This window comes from Bos indicus, chromosome 9 (genome assembly GCF_029378745.1).
Source record: "Bos indicus isolate NIAB-ARS_2022 breed Sahiwal x Tharparkar chromosome 9, NIAB-ARS_B.indTharparkar_mat_pri_1.0, whole genome shotgun sequence".
Lineage (NCBI taxonomy): Eukaryota > Metazoa > Chordata > Mammalia > Artiodactyla > Bovidae > Bos > Bos indicus.
The window spans coordinates 8,883,107-8,901,078 of record NC_091768.1 but is presented as its reverse complement, the minus strand read 5'-3'; the positions used below and the strand labels follow the sequence as shown (position 1 = coordinate 8,901,078).

Here is a 17,972-nt window from a genome sequence, read left to right as displayed (position 1 = left end):
CAATTGTGTGGTAGTTTGAACATTCTTTGGTCTTTCTTTGGGATTGGAATGAAAACTGACCTTTTTCAGTTCTGTGGCCACTGCTAAGTTTTCCATATTTGCTAGCATATTGAATGCAGCACTTTATAGCATCATCTTTTATAATTTGAAAGAGCTCAACTGGAATTCCATCACTTCCAATAGCTTTGTTTGTAATGATATTTCCTAAGGTCCACTTGACTTCACACTCCAGGATGTCTGGTTCTAGGTGAGTGATCACACCATCGTGGTTATCTGGGTCATGAAGATCTTTTTCTGCATAGTTCTTCTGTGTATTGTTGCCACCTCTTCTTAATATCTTCTGCTTCTGTTGCTGCTGCTGCTAAGTCACTTCAGTCATGTCCGACTCTGCGAGACCCCATAGACGGCAGCCCACCAGGCTCCCCCGTCCCTGGGATTCTCCAGGCAAGAACACTGGAGTGGGTTGCCATTTCCTTCTTCAATGCATGAAAATGAAAAGTGAAAGTGAAGTCGCTCAGTCGTGTCTGACTCTTAGCGACCCCATGGACTGCAGCCTACTAGGCTCCTGCTTCTGTTAGGTCCATACTATTCCTGTCCTTTTTTGTGCCCATCTTTGCATGAAATATTCCCTTGGTATCTCTAATTTCTTGACGAGATCTGGCCTCGCATTGTCTTAAGTCTCTCCTCCAAGCTAGTGGGCCTTTAGTAGAATAATAGGCGAGCTTAGCAGGGAGAGGCAGATTTTAAGTGACCATAGTGTTTCCTGCAGCTGGTGGGGGGATTTCCAAGTGGCCTCCTAGAGTAGAGATGTCTCTACAATTCACTTTTAGGAAACCACGAGGGCGATCTCTGGAAAAGTGAATGGCCCGCAGGAGAGTCGCATTCAAACATGGGCAAGTTCAGAGAGCAGGAAGCCACCTTTGATGTTACATGTCACAGTAAAACTATCTTCTGTGTTTTCTTCTTCCCTCGTATCATCCAGGAAGGGAGACACTGCATTCCTTCCATTCAGCAGGATTCCAGCCCAAAACAGATCTTGAGTAGGGGATAACATCACCACATAATACATTGTAAAGAGATGTGAGATTCATACATAGAGTTGTGGTTAAATTACAAGTATGTTTTGCTCATTTCACTGGTTAACAATGTACCTACACTCCAGTGGACCCAGGCAGGCCATCTCAGGACCATTCCCCGTGCTTCACTTTGGGTCTGTGTGGATTATCTCATTCACTTACAATCATCACTGTGCTAAATCGATTGAGTCGTGTCCGACTCTGTCCAACCCCATAGACGCCAGCCCACCAGGCTCCCCCATTCCTGGGATTCTCAAGGCAAGAACACTGGAGTGGGTTGCTATTTCCTTCTCCAAAGCGTGAAAGTGAAGTCCCTCAGTCGTGTTGGACTCTTAGCGACCCCATGGACTGCAGCCTACCAGGCTCCTCCGTCCATGGGATTTTCCAGGCAAAAGTACTGGAGTGGGGTGCCATTGCTTTCTCTGACAAGCATCACTAGAAGCTGTGATTTCATATAATACGTTCAGAAAGTCAAGTTCCATTAGGGTATGAAGTTATCACGGAAATTCACAGGCATGTAGAGATTTAAGTGTGCTTAGTCACTAAGTCATCCGACTCTTTGCGACCCCATGGACTGTATAGCCTGCCAGGTTTCTCTGTGAATTGGATTCTCCAGGTAAGAACACTGGAGTGTGTTGCTATGCCCTCCTCCAGGGGATCTTCCCAACCCAGGGATGGAACCCAGGTCTCCCAAATTGCAGACAGATTCTTTACCGTCTGAGCCACCATACAAAGACCATAACATCCCATGATAAGGCAGCGTCCACCTCAGCAGCTACTCAGGCTGGGCCCAGGTGCCAGCAAATCAGAAAGTCATTTGGGCAGCTGGGAAAGTCCGCCATTCCTACAACCTGGGGAGGCCTTCTGCTAATTGAGCGGCTCTTTGGCCAAGGAAGGGACTTCCCTGGTGGCTCAAAGGAGACTAGAGAGCTTCCCTTACGATGGCAGTGGAAGCCCCTGAGGCGACTTGCCTCCGTTGACACATCTGCTGCTAAGCCCATGGGCGCCTGGGCGTTTCCGGTCAGCAGCCAGTTACGTGACGTCGCCGGGAGACCACGCCCTTCAGAACCCAGCACCGCCCTGCTGCCGGCCGTACGTGACGTCACGGCGCCCGGACGCGCCCCGCCCCCGGCCGCTGTCGCCAGGGGCTGCTCCCAGCGGGTCTCCTAGGCAACCAGCGCTCCGCCCCTCCGCCCCTTTAACCTTTAGGGTGCGCGCGCGCCGCGTCCTGCGCCGGTTCCTCCCTCCCTCCCCTCTCTTGTCCCCCTTTCACCGGGGCTGTCCCGGCCGGAAGCGAAGATGGCGGCGGCGGCGGCGGGCGCGGCGTCCGCCGAGCTGGTGATCGGCTGGTGCATCTTCGGCCTCCTCCTCCTGGTAGGGGAGGCGCTTGGCATGACCCGGGGTCTGGCCGGGGGACGGGGGCGGCCCCGCCGCTGGCCGCCGGGGCCCCGACTTCCTCGTCCCGCCCCTCCGGCTCCGGCGCCCGCCGCGGAGGCGCCGGGTGGGGGCGGGCCGCGGGAGGGGCGCGCCGGCTGCGGACTGCGGGCGCGGGGTGGTCCCCGTGGCGCAGCCAGTGCCCCAGACCTGGGCCCGAACAGAGGCCCCCTGCGCACGGGGGAGCGGGGCGCCTAGAGGACAGGCCCCGGAGGCAGGCAGCTCCCGCCTGCGCGCGTCCCGCGGGCGCCGCGTCGTCTGCCCACGAGCCGGCTCTGCGCTCGGAGCGGCTCCACAGTGTCCCCGCTTTTAGGGCCGTGGGGTCCGCAGCCTTCTCTCCCCCATTGTACGGTACTGCCTTGGTGACGTGCGTTCTGACGGTGGCTTTCGCCTTCCTTCCTGGTTTTTGATGGCTGAGACACCTGTGCTGCGGAGTTGGGGCCCTGGTTACTTGCAGGGTCAGGGTCTGTGTGCCCACCTGTCTGACCTCGGGGTGCCTCCATCCCAGCCGCCTGACTCCTGCTTATCCAGGCAGCAAAACATGGGCCAGGTGGCCTAGCTTTTATTTCCGTAACCCATGTTAAAACCCTTTTAATTGGGAGTTCAGTTTATTTCTCTTCGTTCCCATCCCCAGTCTCACTCTTCCTGGTAGTCTTCAGCCCAACCTGTTGTTTCTTCAGTGTCCCGAAGTATTAATGCCACTTGGCAGTAGGAAAACAACAAAATCAATCAAACAAACAAAAAAATCCAGTTTACTTGTTGAAATCAAATTTTGCCTCATTTTACTTTACTTTCTAGATTCTGTTACCGTGTCTGCAATCTGTATAGTATGTTTTTTTCTTGTAGGTGTTGCAACAGAAACTGCCTCTTTCCTGCAGTGTGTGAAATCTTGAAAAGGCTTCTTTTGTAGCCTTTACCACATGCCCAGAAAGTAATAATGCCCTTACCTTGGAACATGGTTTTTTCTGTTTGGAGAAAGGGAAAGACCTGAAGGTTGGCTTTGGTTTCCACAGCCTGTACTTGGGCTTTGACTATTGTATTCACTTGACTTTGTAGGGGAACAAAATTTGGCACCCCAAAATGTCTCTCTGGCATGGGGATTAGTTTAGACTGGTTATTTGTAAGAAATGGAAGACTCAAGAAATATTTCTTTTTACATCTGCCTTAGCCACTGGAAGAATTTGGATCAGGGCCCTGTCTCCAAAATAAGATTTATCACCAGAGATACCTGCAAAGAATGTGGGCTGGGTTTGGTGGGCCTAGAGCTCAGAGAGTACCTCTGTGTCCTTTTGTCCCTGCCTGGCCCAGCAAAAGTAAAAAGTTTGTTTACTAAACTTTAGCTTTCTACTTGCATGTGAAGTGCCGTCTTCCCAGTTCAGGTCCCAAGCCATCACTTCCAGCATCCTCTGTCTATAGCTGAAGGTGGTATTTAGAGTGAGGGCTTTGGCCATTTTGTTAAGTTTTCTTGGGTATCTCCCCTTTACAGTATCAGTTCAGTTCAGTTCAGTTCAGTTCAGTCTAGTCGGTCAGTCGTGTCCGACTCTTTGCAACCCTATGAATCGCAGCACGCCAGGCCTCCCTGTCCATCACCAACTCCCGGAGTTCAACCAAACTCATGTGCATTGAGTCGGTGATGCCATCCAGCCATGTCAGACTCTGTTGTCCCCTTCTCCTCCTGCCCCCAATCCCTCCCAGCATCAGGGTCTTTTCCAATGAGTCAACTCTTTGCATGAGGTGGCCAAAGTATTGGAGTTTCAGCCTCAGAATCAGTCCTTCCAATGAACACCCAGGACTGGTGTCCTTTAGGATGGACTGGTTGGATCTCCTTGCAGTCCAAGGGACTCTAAAGAGTCTTCTCCAACACCACAGTTCAAAAGCATCAATTCTTCTGCGCTCAGCTTTCTTCACAGTCCAACTCTCACATCCATATATGACCACGGGAAAAACCGTAGCCTTGACTAGACTGACCTTTGTTGGCAAAGTAATGTCTCTGCTTTTGAATATGCTATCTAGGTTGGTCATAACTTTCCTTCCAAGGAGTAAGCGTCTTTTAATTTCATGGCTGCAATCATGATCTGCAGTGATTTTCGAGCCCCCCAAAATAGTCAGCCACTGTTTCCACTGTTTCCCCATCTATTTCCCATGAAGTGATGGGACCAGATGCCATGATCTTAGTTTTAAGAAGGTTGAGCTTTAAGCCAACTTTTTCACTCTGCTCTTTCACTTTCATCAAGAGGCTTTTTAGTTCCTCTTCACTTTCTGCCGTAAGGGTGGTGTCATCTGCATATCTGTGGTTATTATTTCTCCTGGCAATCTTGATTCCAGCTTGTGCTTCTTAACAGCCCAGAGTTTCTCATGATGTACTCTGCATATAAGTTAAATAAGCAGGGTGACCATATACAGCCTTGACGTACTCCTTTTCTTACTTGGAACCAGTCTGTTGTTCCGTGTCCAGTTCTAACTGTTGCTTCCTGACCTGCATATCGGTTTCTCAAGAGGCAGGTCAGGTGGTCTGGTATTCCCATCTCTTGAAGAATTTCCACAGTTTATTATGATCCACACTTTCAAAGGCTTTGGCATAGTTAATAAAGCAGAAGTCAGTGTTTTTCTGGAACTGTCTTGCTTTTTCCATGATCCAGCGGATGTTGGCAATTTGATATCTGGTTCCTCTGCCTTTCCTAAAACCAGCTTGAACATCTGGAAGTGCACGGTTCACGTATTGCTGAAGCCTGGCCTGTACAGTATGCTGCTGCTGGTGCTACGTCGCTTCAGTCGTGTCCGACTCTGTTGGACCCCATAGACAGCAGCCCACCAGGCTCCCCGTCCCTGGGATTCTCCAGGCAAGAACACTGGAGTGGGTTGGCATTTCCTTCTCCAATGCATGAAAGTGAAAAGTAAAAGTGAAGTCCCTCAGTCGTGTCCGACTCCTAGCGACCCCATGGACTGCAGCCTACCAGGTTCCTCCGTCCATGGGATTTTCCAGGCAAGAGTATGGGATACATGTTATTAAATATTTGATTTTCTCCTGTTGATCTAGCTCATGTCAATTTAATTGTTAGACCAGGCAAAAGAAAAAGGAAAAGGAAATTTCTTTCTTCCTGACAGTTTAGAGGAAAACAAAGGAGCACATAACCTGTATCAGAGTTCAGGGAGAATAACTTGGCAATTATCAACAAATAAACATTTCAGATACAGCAGTTATGCTATAACTTGTTGGAGGATGCAAATAAAATGTGACCTTTAAGAGGGCCTGAAGATAGGTGGGAAAATAAGAATTCTTGAAACAGGTCTATTAAGTACTGAAAACCAAAGCATGATTTTATAAATTAAATAGGACTTGAGAGAATAAAGAACAATTTTGGGAGAAAGTGGAATAGAGGCAAAGTTTGGATAGAAAAGGAAGGGAAAGCTTTTAAGTTGGTGAAATTACAGCTGCTGCTGCTGCTAAGTCGATTCAGTCATGTCCGACTCTGTGCGACCCCATAGACGGCAGCCCACCAGGCTCCCCCGTCCCTGGGATTCTCCAGGCAAGAACACTGGAGTGGGTTGCCATTTCCTTCTCCAATGCATGAAAGTGAAAAGTGAAAGTGAAGTCCCTCAGTCGTGTCTGACTCTTCACGACCCCATGGACTGCAGCCTACCAGGATCCTCCGTCCATGGGATTTTCCAGGCAGGAGTACTGGAGTGGGGTGCCATTGCCTTCTCCGGATATTACAGCAGGAACAAAATAAAATGAAAATAGAATTAACGGTTTGAAATTAGATGTTAGAATAGGACTAAATTAGCAGTGAGGGCCATTGTTTAATTTTCTGCAAATCTCTTTTAATTTGTGGATTATTAGATGAGAACTGGATTCTCATGTGTGCTTCTGCATCCAACCTTTAGAGAGGTTACCATGAGATTTTAGTGATACGTAGTTGGAAGCAGAGTATCTTTTAGGTCATTGTGACATTGTTTTTTATAATATTACATCAAAACTCAGTAAGTAGCAGCTTCTTAGTATGAAATATGGGCTTTGAAACCCTATCAGTGAACTTTTGTTCTTTCCCCTATAGGTGGTTTTATATCATGATGCATTTGGTCATTTAGAAAATAACTGGTTCACCGAGCTAAGCAGATCTTCGAAATACGGATATATTTCATTACATAAATCAAATATCACATCCATTAGTACCACCACTGTACTTGTCAGAAGAAATGTCTCAGAAATAAGTATTGAGAAATTGCCAAGCTCACAGTCTTGGATACATAGTCATTTGCGCTTTCAAGGGAAAATGCTGTTTCTTGGAAATAGTGCCTCCTTTGGCTTTCAGCTCTTAACATAGGATACTTTTCCTGGAGACAGCCATCTCTACTTGAGCACATTCACATTTTCCTCCATGGATTATTAAAAAAGGCATGGGTTAAAGTTTAATGAAGTTGACATTTACTGCTTTGTCGATTGTAGTTTTAAGTTAAATAGTCTTTTTTTCCTTCTGTGAGTGTGTGGTGGTTAAAAAAATAGTCACTACTGGCATGTTTGATTCCATTGTTTTGATTTGTGCTTAATTGGCCAGCAGTTTTCCCCACCATTGGGTTTCCCTGGTGGCTCTGCTGGTAAAGAATCCACCTGCAATGTGGGAGACCTCGGTTCCATCCCTGTTGGGAAAATCCCCTGGAGAAGAGAACGGCTGCCCACTCCAGTATTCTGGCCTGGAGAATTCCATGGACTATATATAGTCCATGGGGTGGCAAAGAGTCTGACAGGACGGAGTGACTTTTACCACCATAACTTATGTACCACGAGTGCAAATATCAATGTGGAAATATCAGTGTAGTAGTATTGTGAGAACAGTTTTCAATTTGCAGTTCCCCAGAAAGAGTTGTGGGACTGCCCGGGGTCTGGGGACTTAACACTTTGAGAACTGCTGCTAATCACCTGTTAAAGATTCAGAACACTGAAATTGACAGCTTTTATAATCTTGGGCAAACAGGATGGGCTTCATTTTCTTCTGTCACATAAGGAAAGGTTGGACTTGGCTGCTCCAAGCCTATAATTTAACTGTCCACATTTACTATATCAAATCTGAGCCCTTTACTCTAGTCCCCACCTCCACAGGATTGTCAATAATTTGGCTTACACCATCTCTCAAATTGCATTTCCTGTAACTGTATAAGGTTGAGTCTCCGTTTCTTTAAAGCAAGTTTACTTTTGTTACTCCAAGTGAGGGGATCATCTGGGAACTTGTTAGAAATACAAATATGGGGCCCCAGCCTTGCAGAATCAGAATCTGCAGTTTGACAAGATCTCAAGTGGCATGTGTTCCTTGATTCTCACTCCTGCCTCTGCCCAGGTACTTCTCCACCTTGACTGCTTATTACAGACACCTGGGGAGTATTAAAAGCCCTAATGCCCAAACCAGTTAAGTCAGAATCACTTGGGAGGGGTTGGGGACTGCTCTGAATCTTTCCTTATGACTGTTAGCAGAATTATATATTAGTTTCTTTCATGAAATTCTCTAAAATGTTATTTCATATGACATTTAATAATAATTGCTGCTCTTTGTTGAGCAATTACTAGCCCAGGCATGGTGCTAAACTCTTTACATTCAGTTCCTATAACCTGCTATGAAACAAAAATTCTTATCTTACAGATGAGGACAGTTGGTTTATTTTATAATGTAATAACTATTGATAGATTTAACCTGAAAACAAAAAGCTCTTTGGGGTCTGTTTTAATAAAGTTTCCCCAAACCCCTAAAAGTTTGGGATCCTCTGGCTGAACTGTTTGCCCAGGTTGCCCTTTTCCTGCTCGACTGCCTGTTATTGGCAAGCTTCTTCCTCTGCAATAATACCCGCTGCTTCAAACTTTGTATAAGTGCAGATCTTCTTCAAGTCCAGCAAAAAGTTTATTCTGCGTTTTGTTTCAGCTGTTGCTAAGGATAGAAAGGCTCATCTTCCAATGACTTCCAAAATAATTTGGGGAAAGGTGTATTTGTCAATTTAGAAACAAACACATGAAATATTATTATAAGTAACATTTTATAAAAGAATATTTTCCAAAACAAAATGAAATTAGTAAATTGTTAAGAATTTGAATAAAGGTCTTTTTCCGACCTTTTTTCCTCCTTGCCTCCCTACGTTTTCTTTTATTTCTTTCTTTCCAACATCCATGTTCTGAAGTGCACATTTTTCTTTTCACTTTATTTTTTTCTGCTGTTCTGACACCAACTGAAATGTTAATAATGTAAAGAAATTACATGCAACAACTTGGATGGATTTCAAATTCATTAAGTTAAGTAAAAGAAGCCAGACTCAAAAGACATACTATGTAAGTACACTGACATTCTAGAAGAAGCAGAAGCTGTGGGCACAGATAATAGATAGTGGTTCTCAAGGGCTAAGGAGTGGTGTGCTTAGTCACTCCATCATGGCTGACTCTTTGTGACCCCATGGACTATAGCCTACCAGGCTCCTCTGTCCAAGGAGGTTCTCCAAGCAAGAATACTGGAGTGGGTTGCCATGACCTCCTTCAGGGGATCTTCCCAACCCAGGGATCGAACCCAGGTCTTCTGTTTTGCAGGCAGATTCGTTACCAACTGAGCCACCAGGGAAGTGGAGAGAGGGGTTAATTATGGAGGGGCAAAGGAGGTTTTTCTGCAGTGATGGAACTGTTCTTTTCTGTTGATTGTGTCAGGAGAATTTAGAAACTATAACTAGTTAGGTGGTGTTCTTAGTTCATTTCTGGCTCCTGAAGTATGATACCCGAAAGGGAAATAATGTTACATGAAAAATTAGGTTTGCCTATTGATGAGTGTTGAGTCAGCAGACACAACCAAACCAAAGATCAGGAGAAGGGAGATCACTGGGGGTCTTTCCTAAGCCAGTCCTCATCAGCAGGATTGGGGGAGTTTAAAGCTAAGGGTCATACATATTCATGATGGGGCTTGGGTGGTAGACAGAATCCAAGGAGGGTCAGAAAAGATCAGCATCATCCCTCAGGTTCCAGTTGATCTCGTAGTTGAACACTTCAGCACAATCTTTAAAACAGACCTGGAAGTTTTTACAACTGATGTACTATCTTTGCTGTAGTTACTTCTCTTGCTTGATAGAGTCGTTTGTTTCTGCATCATTTTGTTCCCTCTAGATCTTTAATTACTGAGATCTGTACAAGGGCAAGCATTGTGGCCAGGCTTAGATCACCAAGTAGCTTACGCCAAAAATGGCTTCTCATATGTCAAGAAAGCCATGCCTGGATCTCTTTCTCTAGGGAACCCGTACCTTGTCTGCACCAAAAGTTAAATCTTGAAAAGCATGAAAGGACAGAACAAAGCTTGTGTCCCAGAGCTTTTATAGAGCTTACGTAAAACCTTGGTTCTCAAGTTTGCCTCAGATTGGGATCCTCAGTGCCGATGCCTAGAGAAGCCTCAGTCTCTGATGAAAGTGATTTGGGGGAGGGGGGGTGCATAAAGAAATTTTAAGTTTTTACCAGGGGGATTCTAACACAGCCAAGGTTGAGAATCACCCATTTAGGATCTGGCTGCCATCCCATATGATTGAGTAAAGCAGAGATTCTCGAAGTGTAGTCTCTGGACCAGCATCAGCCTTTCTGGGAACTTGTTACAAATACAGGTTTTCTGGACCCTCTTCAGACCTATTGAATTTGAAACTGCTATAGTGGCCCTTCAGAGAATTCTGATGCCAGAATTTGAATTCTGATGCTAAAGTCCTTTACTCTGTGTTAATTTCTAGAAAGATGTTGGTCCATTAAGAAGACCTGATGGATTACGGATGTCAACCTCAGTACCTCTGAGTGTACTTTTTCCCCTGGAAAGTTCCTTGAAATGCACATGCATCCATTTTCAGTGTTCAATCTTCTTTGTTTGTGTGTGTTAGTTGCTTAGTTGTGTCTGACTCTTGGCAACCCCATAGACTGCAGCCCACCAGGCCCCTGCGTCCATGGGATTCTCCAGGCAAGAACACTGGAGTGGCTTGCCATTTCCTTCTCCAGCAGGAACTATAGAAAGAAAGAAAGTGAAGTCGCTCAGTTGTGTCCAACTCTTTGCAGCCCCATGGACTGCAGCCCACCAGGCTTCTCCGTCCATGGGATTTTCCAGGCAAGAGTACTGGAGTGAGATGCCATTGCCTTCTCTGTCTTCTTTGTTTAATACCCTTTAAAATGTGAATTACAGTATAATATGTTGATTGCATGGTGATTGTTGACAGTTAACCTTTAGCTGAATGATATTCTTGAACTGTCACAAAGGGACAGAAGTTAATTTCAGTTTGGGTGGTGTTTTATGATGCTTCTGTAGTAAGAACAGGATAGAACAACTTTTTTTTTAATCAATTTTTTTTTTTTAATTGAAGGATACTTGCTTTACAGATTTTGTTGTTTTCTGTCAAACCTCAACATGAATCAGCCATAGGTATACATATATCTTCTCCCTTTTGAACCTCTCTCCCATCTCCCTCCCCATCCCACCCTGCTAGGTTGATACAGAACCCCTGTTTGAGTTTCTTAGCCATATAGAAAATTCCCATTGGCAATCTGTATTGTAATATAAGTTTCCATGTTACTCTTTCCATACATCTCACCCTCTCCTCCCCTCTCCTTATGTCCACAAATCTATTCTGTATGTCTGTTTCTCCATTGCGGCCCTGTAAGTAAATTCTTCAGTACCATTTTTCTAGATTCCTTGTATATGTGTTAGAATATGATATTTATCTTTCTCTTTCTGACTTACTTCACTCTGTATAATAGGTTCTAAGTTCATCCACTTCATTAGAACTGACTCAAAGGCATTCCTTTTTATGGCTGAGTAATATTCCATTGTGTATATGGACAACAACTTCTTTCTCCATTCATCAGTTGATGGACATCTAGGTTGCTTCCATGTTCCGGCTATTGTAAATAGTGCTGCAATGAACAATGGGAAACAACTTTCAGTTACATCTCCTTTAGCTTGGGAAAATGTATAGGGAAAAGTATTCAGAGCTAGTTATAACTGTAATGTGTCAACCGTTAATGGTCATACTGTGTTTGCGAGCAAATATGTAACTGAGCACTGTTATCAACAACCTTTGCTTGTTTTTTTGGTGTCTTGGCACCCCAGTGATGATGTACTGCTTTAATGAACTTGGCTTTGAAAATGATAAATCCTGACTAAGTTTATAAGGGGTAGGGGACTTCTCCATGCACATCCGAAAGCATCTTTACTTGGCATAAAGTTTCCCACCAGGAACTTTAAAACACATTCTAAAATCAGTATTAGAGCATAGATAGGGCAGTAACAAAACATTTCTTTCTGTCTGTTTCAGGCTATTTTGGCGTTCTGCTGGATATATGTTCGCAAATATCAGAGTCAGCGGGAAAGTGAAGTTGTCTCCACCATAACCGCCATTTTTTCTCTGGCCATTGCACTGATCACATCAGCACTTCTTCCAGTGGATATATTTTTGGTTTCTTACATGAAAAATCAAAATGGTACATTTAAGGTAATTATTTTGTTCTTTCATATTCTTGGCAATTAAGTATTTAATTAAATGTGTAGCAGTGCAGTGTGTGCTGTGTTTTATTGTTGTCTCTGGGAGTAAGTGAGAATGGAAATGCACACAGAGGCTGAAGATGTGACAACTAATGTGGAAGAGACTTTTCACTGTTTTACAACCATCTAAGTCCTTTTGTTAATCAAAAAATTTGCCAATTGATCACAATAGGTTTTATTTTTGTGCCTGTAGTAGCTCTCTTGAAGTCTGACTAGATTTCTATTATCTAATTAAGATAATTTAGAAGGACCTTTGTTAGTGGCAGATTATGGTCTTCATCTCTTATGTCGTGTTGAAGACCCTGAGTCACTGCGATGCAGGCTGCAGACAATCAGACCTGAGTTCTAGTCTTGGCTCCTCACTACCTAGTTTGTGTCTTTGGCCAAACTGAACTTTTTGGACTTCATGGTCCTTATATTTAAAATGCATGGTGTTAGATTGGAAGGCTTCTGAGTTCCTTTTCAATTATTCAGATTACTTTTACATTTCTTATTTAGTGTAAACTCTGAGATAGAAAGTGTATCTTGTTTGTTTCTAGGTGGTCAGTGTCTGACACTTGGTAGGTACTTAAATATTTGAATGAAATGTTATTTTAGTTATCTCAGTAATGCATGGTTCCAAAATAACTTCCTGAATTGGGCCAACTGGACTTAAATAATTTCGTAATTTTTTTGAGTTAGGTTTGGCTAGATTCCAGTTGCTGTGAAAACTGCATTTCTTTTCTATAGGTTAGTCATTCATTTAGCAAGTATTAACTGAGGTCTTAGTATGTGCTGAATGCTGTAGAGAGATAGAAACTAGTGTCCATAGAGTACTTAGTGTGTGTCAGACACTCTCCTAAATGGTTTACATATCTTAATGTCCCAACAACTCAATGAGGTAGATAGTGTTATCTCTGTTTTCATAGAGATGGGCAGGAAGCCAAGGTTCAGAGAGGTGACATAACCCATCTCAGGTCTGGGGTTTGAATATGCTGTTACTGGGATTTCCTATATGCAGTGTATAATTACTGTTTGAGCAGAGAGTTTTTTTAATTTTTAAATTTAGAATATTTGGTTTGTTTAGATTTTGTGGAATTACATTTTCATCTGGAAATTTCTAAAGTATTTTAATGAAATTATGAGCTTTCCCTTAGATCATGTAGTTGTTCTGGGACCATACTAAGTTTAGTAATCAGTTTTTGGATACTAGTTTTTTGTTTTATTTATTTATTTTTAATTTGTGAGATTACATTATACTTGTTTAAATAAGACTTTAGGAATTCACCTGCCTAAAGAAACGAAAGTATTTCCCATTAAGACTTATGACATTTATTCTATTAAATGCTTCATTAGAGAAGAAAATGTATGGCTGTAGTTAGTGTGCTTATTTTATGTTTGTTAAATCGACTTGTCTCCTGAGAAACCTGCATGCAGGTCAAGAAACAACAGTTAAGAACAGACATGGAACAATGGACTGGTTCAGAATTGGGAAAGCAGTATGACAAGGCTGTACGTATATTGTCACCCTGCTTATTTAATGTCTATGCAGAATACATTATGTGAAATGCTGGGCTGGATGAACCACAAGGTGGAATAAAGATGGCCAGGAGAAATATCAACAACCTCAGATAATGCAGATGATAACACTCTAATGGCAGAAAGTGAAGAGGAACTAAAGAGCCTCTTATGAGGGTGAAAGAAGAAAGTGAACAAAATGGCTTAAAACCCAACATTCAAAAAACTAAGATCATGGCATCCAGTCCCATCACTTCTTGGCAAATAGATGGGGAAAAAGTGAAAATAGTGACAGATTTTATTTTCTTGGGCTCCAAAATCAATTTGGACAGTGAATGCAGCCATAAAATTAAAAGACACTTGCTCCTTGGAAGGACAAAGCTAGACAGCATATTAAAACGCAGAGATATCACTATTGACAAAGGTCTGTAGTCAAAGCTATGGTTTTTCCAGTAGTTATGTGCAGATGTGAGAGTTGGACCATGAAGAAATCTGAGCACTAAATAAGTGATAGTTTCAAATTGTGGTGCTGGAGAAGACTCTTGAGAGTCCTTTGGACAGCAAGATCAAACTAGTCAATCCTAAAGAAAATCAACCCTGAATCTTCATTCAGTAGGACTGATGATGCTGATATTGAAGCTCCAGTACTTGGGCCACTTGATGTGAAGAGTCGACTCATTGGAAAAGACCCTGATACTGGAAAAGATTGAAGGCAAAAGAAGGGGGTGACAGAGGATGAGATGGTTAGACAGCATCACTGACCTCAGTGGGCATGAGTTTGAGCAAACTCTGGGAGAGAGTGAAGAACAGGGAAGCCAGTGCTGCAGTTCATGGAGTCATAAAGAGTCAGACAGGACTTAGTGACTAAACGACAACAAAAATCTAAATGTGGCACCAATATTTAGAAGGGAAAAATTCCATGTTAAGGTTTTTCCTCTCTTCTTTAAAAACTTTTTCATTATCGAGGGATTCATTCAGCAATTGTATGGCCTTTGTGATAGCTTACGGTGAACGGTGTTAGATTCGTGATCTCCAAAGATTTAGCTTGGGGACCAGGAACCAGGCTTGATCACTCAAGAGCTTTTGTGTAGCAGAGTTTTATTAAAGTATAAAAAGGGACAGAGAAAGCTTCTGACACAGACCTCAGAAGGGGGATGAGAGTGCTCCCCTCGCTAGTGTTAGCAAGGGAGTTATATACTTTTTTAATTGGTTATTACAATAAAAAGAATGTTTCAAGGTGGTAAAGATCTTACTAGACCCACTCCTATAACTTACATTTTAAGATAACAGGTTAGCCAGGTTTTCAGGAAGAGAAACTGTCTTCAAGCAGGATACGTTGTTGTTTCATAATCCTTGGTACAGAGTTTAAAGTGAGTTGTTTGTTATGTAATTATCAGTTCTGGGCTTAAAGAAAAAAATGTTTTATGTGACTGAGGAGTGTAGACAAAAAAAGATGTTTGTCCTTTCCTCCTTCTTGAGAATTCCAGACCCCTGTTTCCACTTTGAGATCTCTAGACTCCTTTCTCCTCCTTGGGGATCCCAGACTTCTTATCAGCCTGCCTAGGAATTCTGTCCTTTCATTCCCTCCTTTTCTTTTAGGAGAATTATGGTGCCAAGGGAAAGGGGCGTTGTTTTCATTGCATAACTACTTCCTGCTGTTGAGGGGCATAGTCCCTAAATTGTTGAAGCAACGTATTCTGCTAAACCCTCATATGAAGGGTCTCTGATCTGCTAAACCCTCATATGACCGGGCCTCAAGTAATAGTTGGAGGAAGCTGTGGCACTCATAGGAGCCTGGTCAACCATTTGTAACTTAAAAGTTTTCAGGCGGTTAGAAACAAACCACATTTTACAGTTACAGATGTAAGGCAAAATAGTCATTAAACCAAGTTAAAACATAATCAAAATTAAAAGTTACATTATGTCCATAGTTAAGGTACAATATGTTATACCAGTCCATCTTAGGATTGCTGGATGTCATCACAGAGTTGAAGAAAGTCTTTTCCTTGAAGTGGAGAAACCTACTCTGGGAAGTCTTTAATTGATGAGAAGGGGGAACGCTCCACAGACCCAGCAGTTTTGATTCCAGTATTATGGAATGCAGTGTAGGAACGAGCCCAGGACAGGAAGGCGTTGTCTTAAGGGTCAAATGGCAGACTCAGGACTTCTGGAGTCAGCAAAAGCAAGCCCACGTCGATTCTCAGACTCATGTCCGTTCTTGGCTCAAACACCGGCTTGTTTGACTCAAAGGCTGGGTCAGGAGTTAACCTCCCAGTAATGTCTGTTGAAAAGGCTGAAAGCTGAGTCACATAGTTAGTTCTAAGGCTTTAGTATCTATGACAATATCTGTGTGCAAAACCAGTCTGTCATTGAGGTAATCCCATTTTTGGGGGGCAGTTCATACCCTCATTATTAAAGGTATGGGTAAAACTAAACCAACTATCTTGTGTTTCCTGAGTTAGCTTACCAAGATGCCTCTTAATAACGTCATTAGTCTTTTCAACCTTTCCTTAAGATTGGGGTCTCCAGGAACAGTGTAAGTGATGCTCTATTCCTAGAGCTTTCGACACTCCTTGAGTTACAGCAGCTTTAAAGATGGAGCCATTGTTGCTCTGAACTTTAGAGTCTAAGATCCCACTTACATCATGAGAAGTCAGTACATTAAGATTTCGCCCATTAATAAACTTAGGAGCTTTAGGCATTAGCAAAACAGTAGTAGCAATTACCCTTAAGCAATGTGGCCATAGCCTTTTTTCAGTAACAAACAAACTAAACTCAGATTCTGTGGGCAAACTCAAAGCGGGAGCCTGCGAGAGAGCAGTTTGAAGAGCCTTAAAAGCCCTTTGAGTCTCTGGGGACCAAACCAGCTTGTTGGTTTGGGTCTGCTGAGTCTCAGTTGTAAGTGTATATAAAGGCTGGGCAAGTTCCCCATAACCCAGAATCCAGATGAGGCAATAGCCTATAATGCCCAAGAATCCTCTCAATCATCTTAAAGTCATGGTAGAGGATGATTTAGTATAGATTCAATTCTAGAAAGCAAACTTCAAATCAATGACTGAAAAATATTTGGTTCAGTCAGAAATTTCAGACAATGAAGTATCAGAATTAGGCACTTACTATTTGTATATCTTGAACAAGTCTCCAGTTATCGTTTGACTTCCTTTTACACCCAAAATAGGAGTGCTGCATGGACTGTTACAGGGGATTAATAGTCCTTGTTCCTCTAAATTTTCAGTGATGGGTTTTAACCCTTCCTTAACCTCAGGTTTTAATGGATACTGCTTATGATGTGGAAGTAGGTGAGGGTCTTTGAGTTTGATAGCAACAGGAATAGCATTTTGTGCTTGACCTACAGTTTTTACATCAGCCCACACTTTAGCATTTACATTTTCTTCAGTTATAAGAGCAGGCTCCATATTCATGAAAACAGAGGCCTGGACCTTGTTTAGTATATCCCTCCCCAGAAGGGGTGGGAGGAGCTCTGGCACGGTCAGAAACGTGTGAGAAAATAGCAGAGCCCCAGCTGCAGCTTAAAGGATGACTGAAATAATAGCGTTTGGCTTGTCCAGACAGCCCCATTATGGTAGTGGATCAGGAGGAAAGTGGACCAGGGGCTTTAGTGAGCAGAAAGTTGCCCCAGTGTCCAAAAGAGATCGATGGGTTGGCCCCCACAGTTATTAATACCTGGGGTTCCTCAGGTGTAATTAGGACGGGAGCTTGTGTGGGGACCCCCGGGCACCTTCAGTCCTGATTATCTTGAGAGTCCGACCCCTGAAACCTATGCCTCTGGGGCAGTCTCGCCTCCAGTGTGGTCCCTTGCAGACAGACCGGACATGGAGCTGGGGTGGCTTAGAGGCCTGAGGGCAGTCCTGCTTGAGGTGCCCCTCCTTTCCCTAGTAATAGCAAGCCCATCCCTTTTCACCTGGATCCCTCTGGGCATTCTTCTCAGGCTGTTTGAGAGCAGGTCTAACAGTCGTGCTGGGGCTTTGGTCTTTCCCTGGTCTTTTTTTTGCTCGTATTTTCCTCATATTCTCTACCATAATATACCATCTGAGCCAGCTGCAACAGTTTAAAATTTTTAAAGACTGATTTGGTCCAAATGCCTGTTTTTGTAACTTATGGTGGATATCTGGAGCTGAATGAGTGATAAATCTTTTAAGATCATTCCTCCCTCTGCACTTTCAGGATCAATGTCAGTAAACTTGTGGAGAGCCTCCCATACTCTATCTAGGAATTACTAGGAGTTTCCTTCTTTCCCTGTTCTATATCAGCCAACTTTGCATAGTTTAAAGCCTTAGTGTGTGCTCGCTTGAGTCCTTGAAGGTTACTTCTTGCAAGGACTCTGATCCTACCTTCCTTTATCCATGTTATAGCCTCAGTCTGGCAGAGTTATGGGAACTGCTTGACTGCCAGTAGGGAGGACGGCTATTTCATGTTC

The 17,972-nt window shown here is 43.4% G+C and overlaps 1 protein-coding gene across 1 annotated transcript in view; it reads left to right on the top strand.

The window, feature by feature from the left end:
• The first annotated feature begins 2,199 nt into the window (after positions 1 to 2,199).
• Positions 2,200 to 17,972, top strand: part of LMBRD1 (LMBR1 domain containing 1) — a 132,657-nt gene continuing 116,884 nt past the window's right edge. Inside the window, exons 1-2 of the mRNA XM_019967016.2 lie at positions 2,200 to 2,450; positions 11,811 to 11,987. Of these exons, the coding sequence (XP_019822575.2) occupies positions 2,376 to 2,450; positions 11,811 to 11,987 (252 nt within the window). The 5' untranslated portion in view covers positions 2,200 to 2,375. The remainder of the gene's footprint in view (positions 2,451 to 11,810; positions 11,988 to 17,972) is intronic.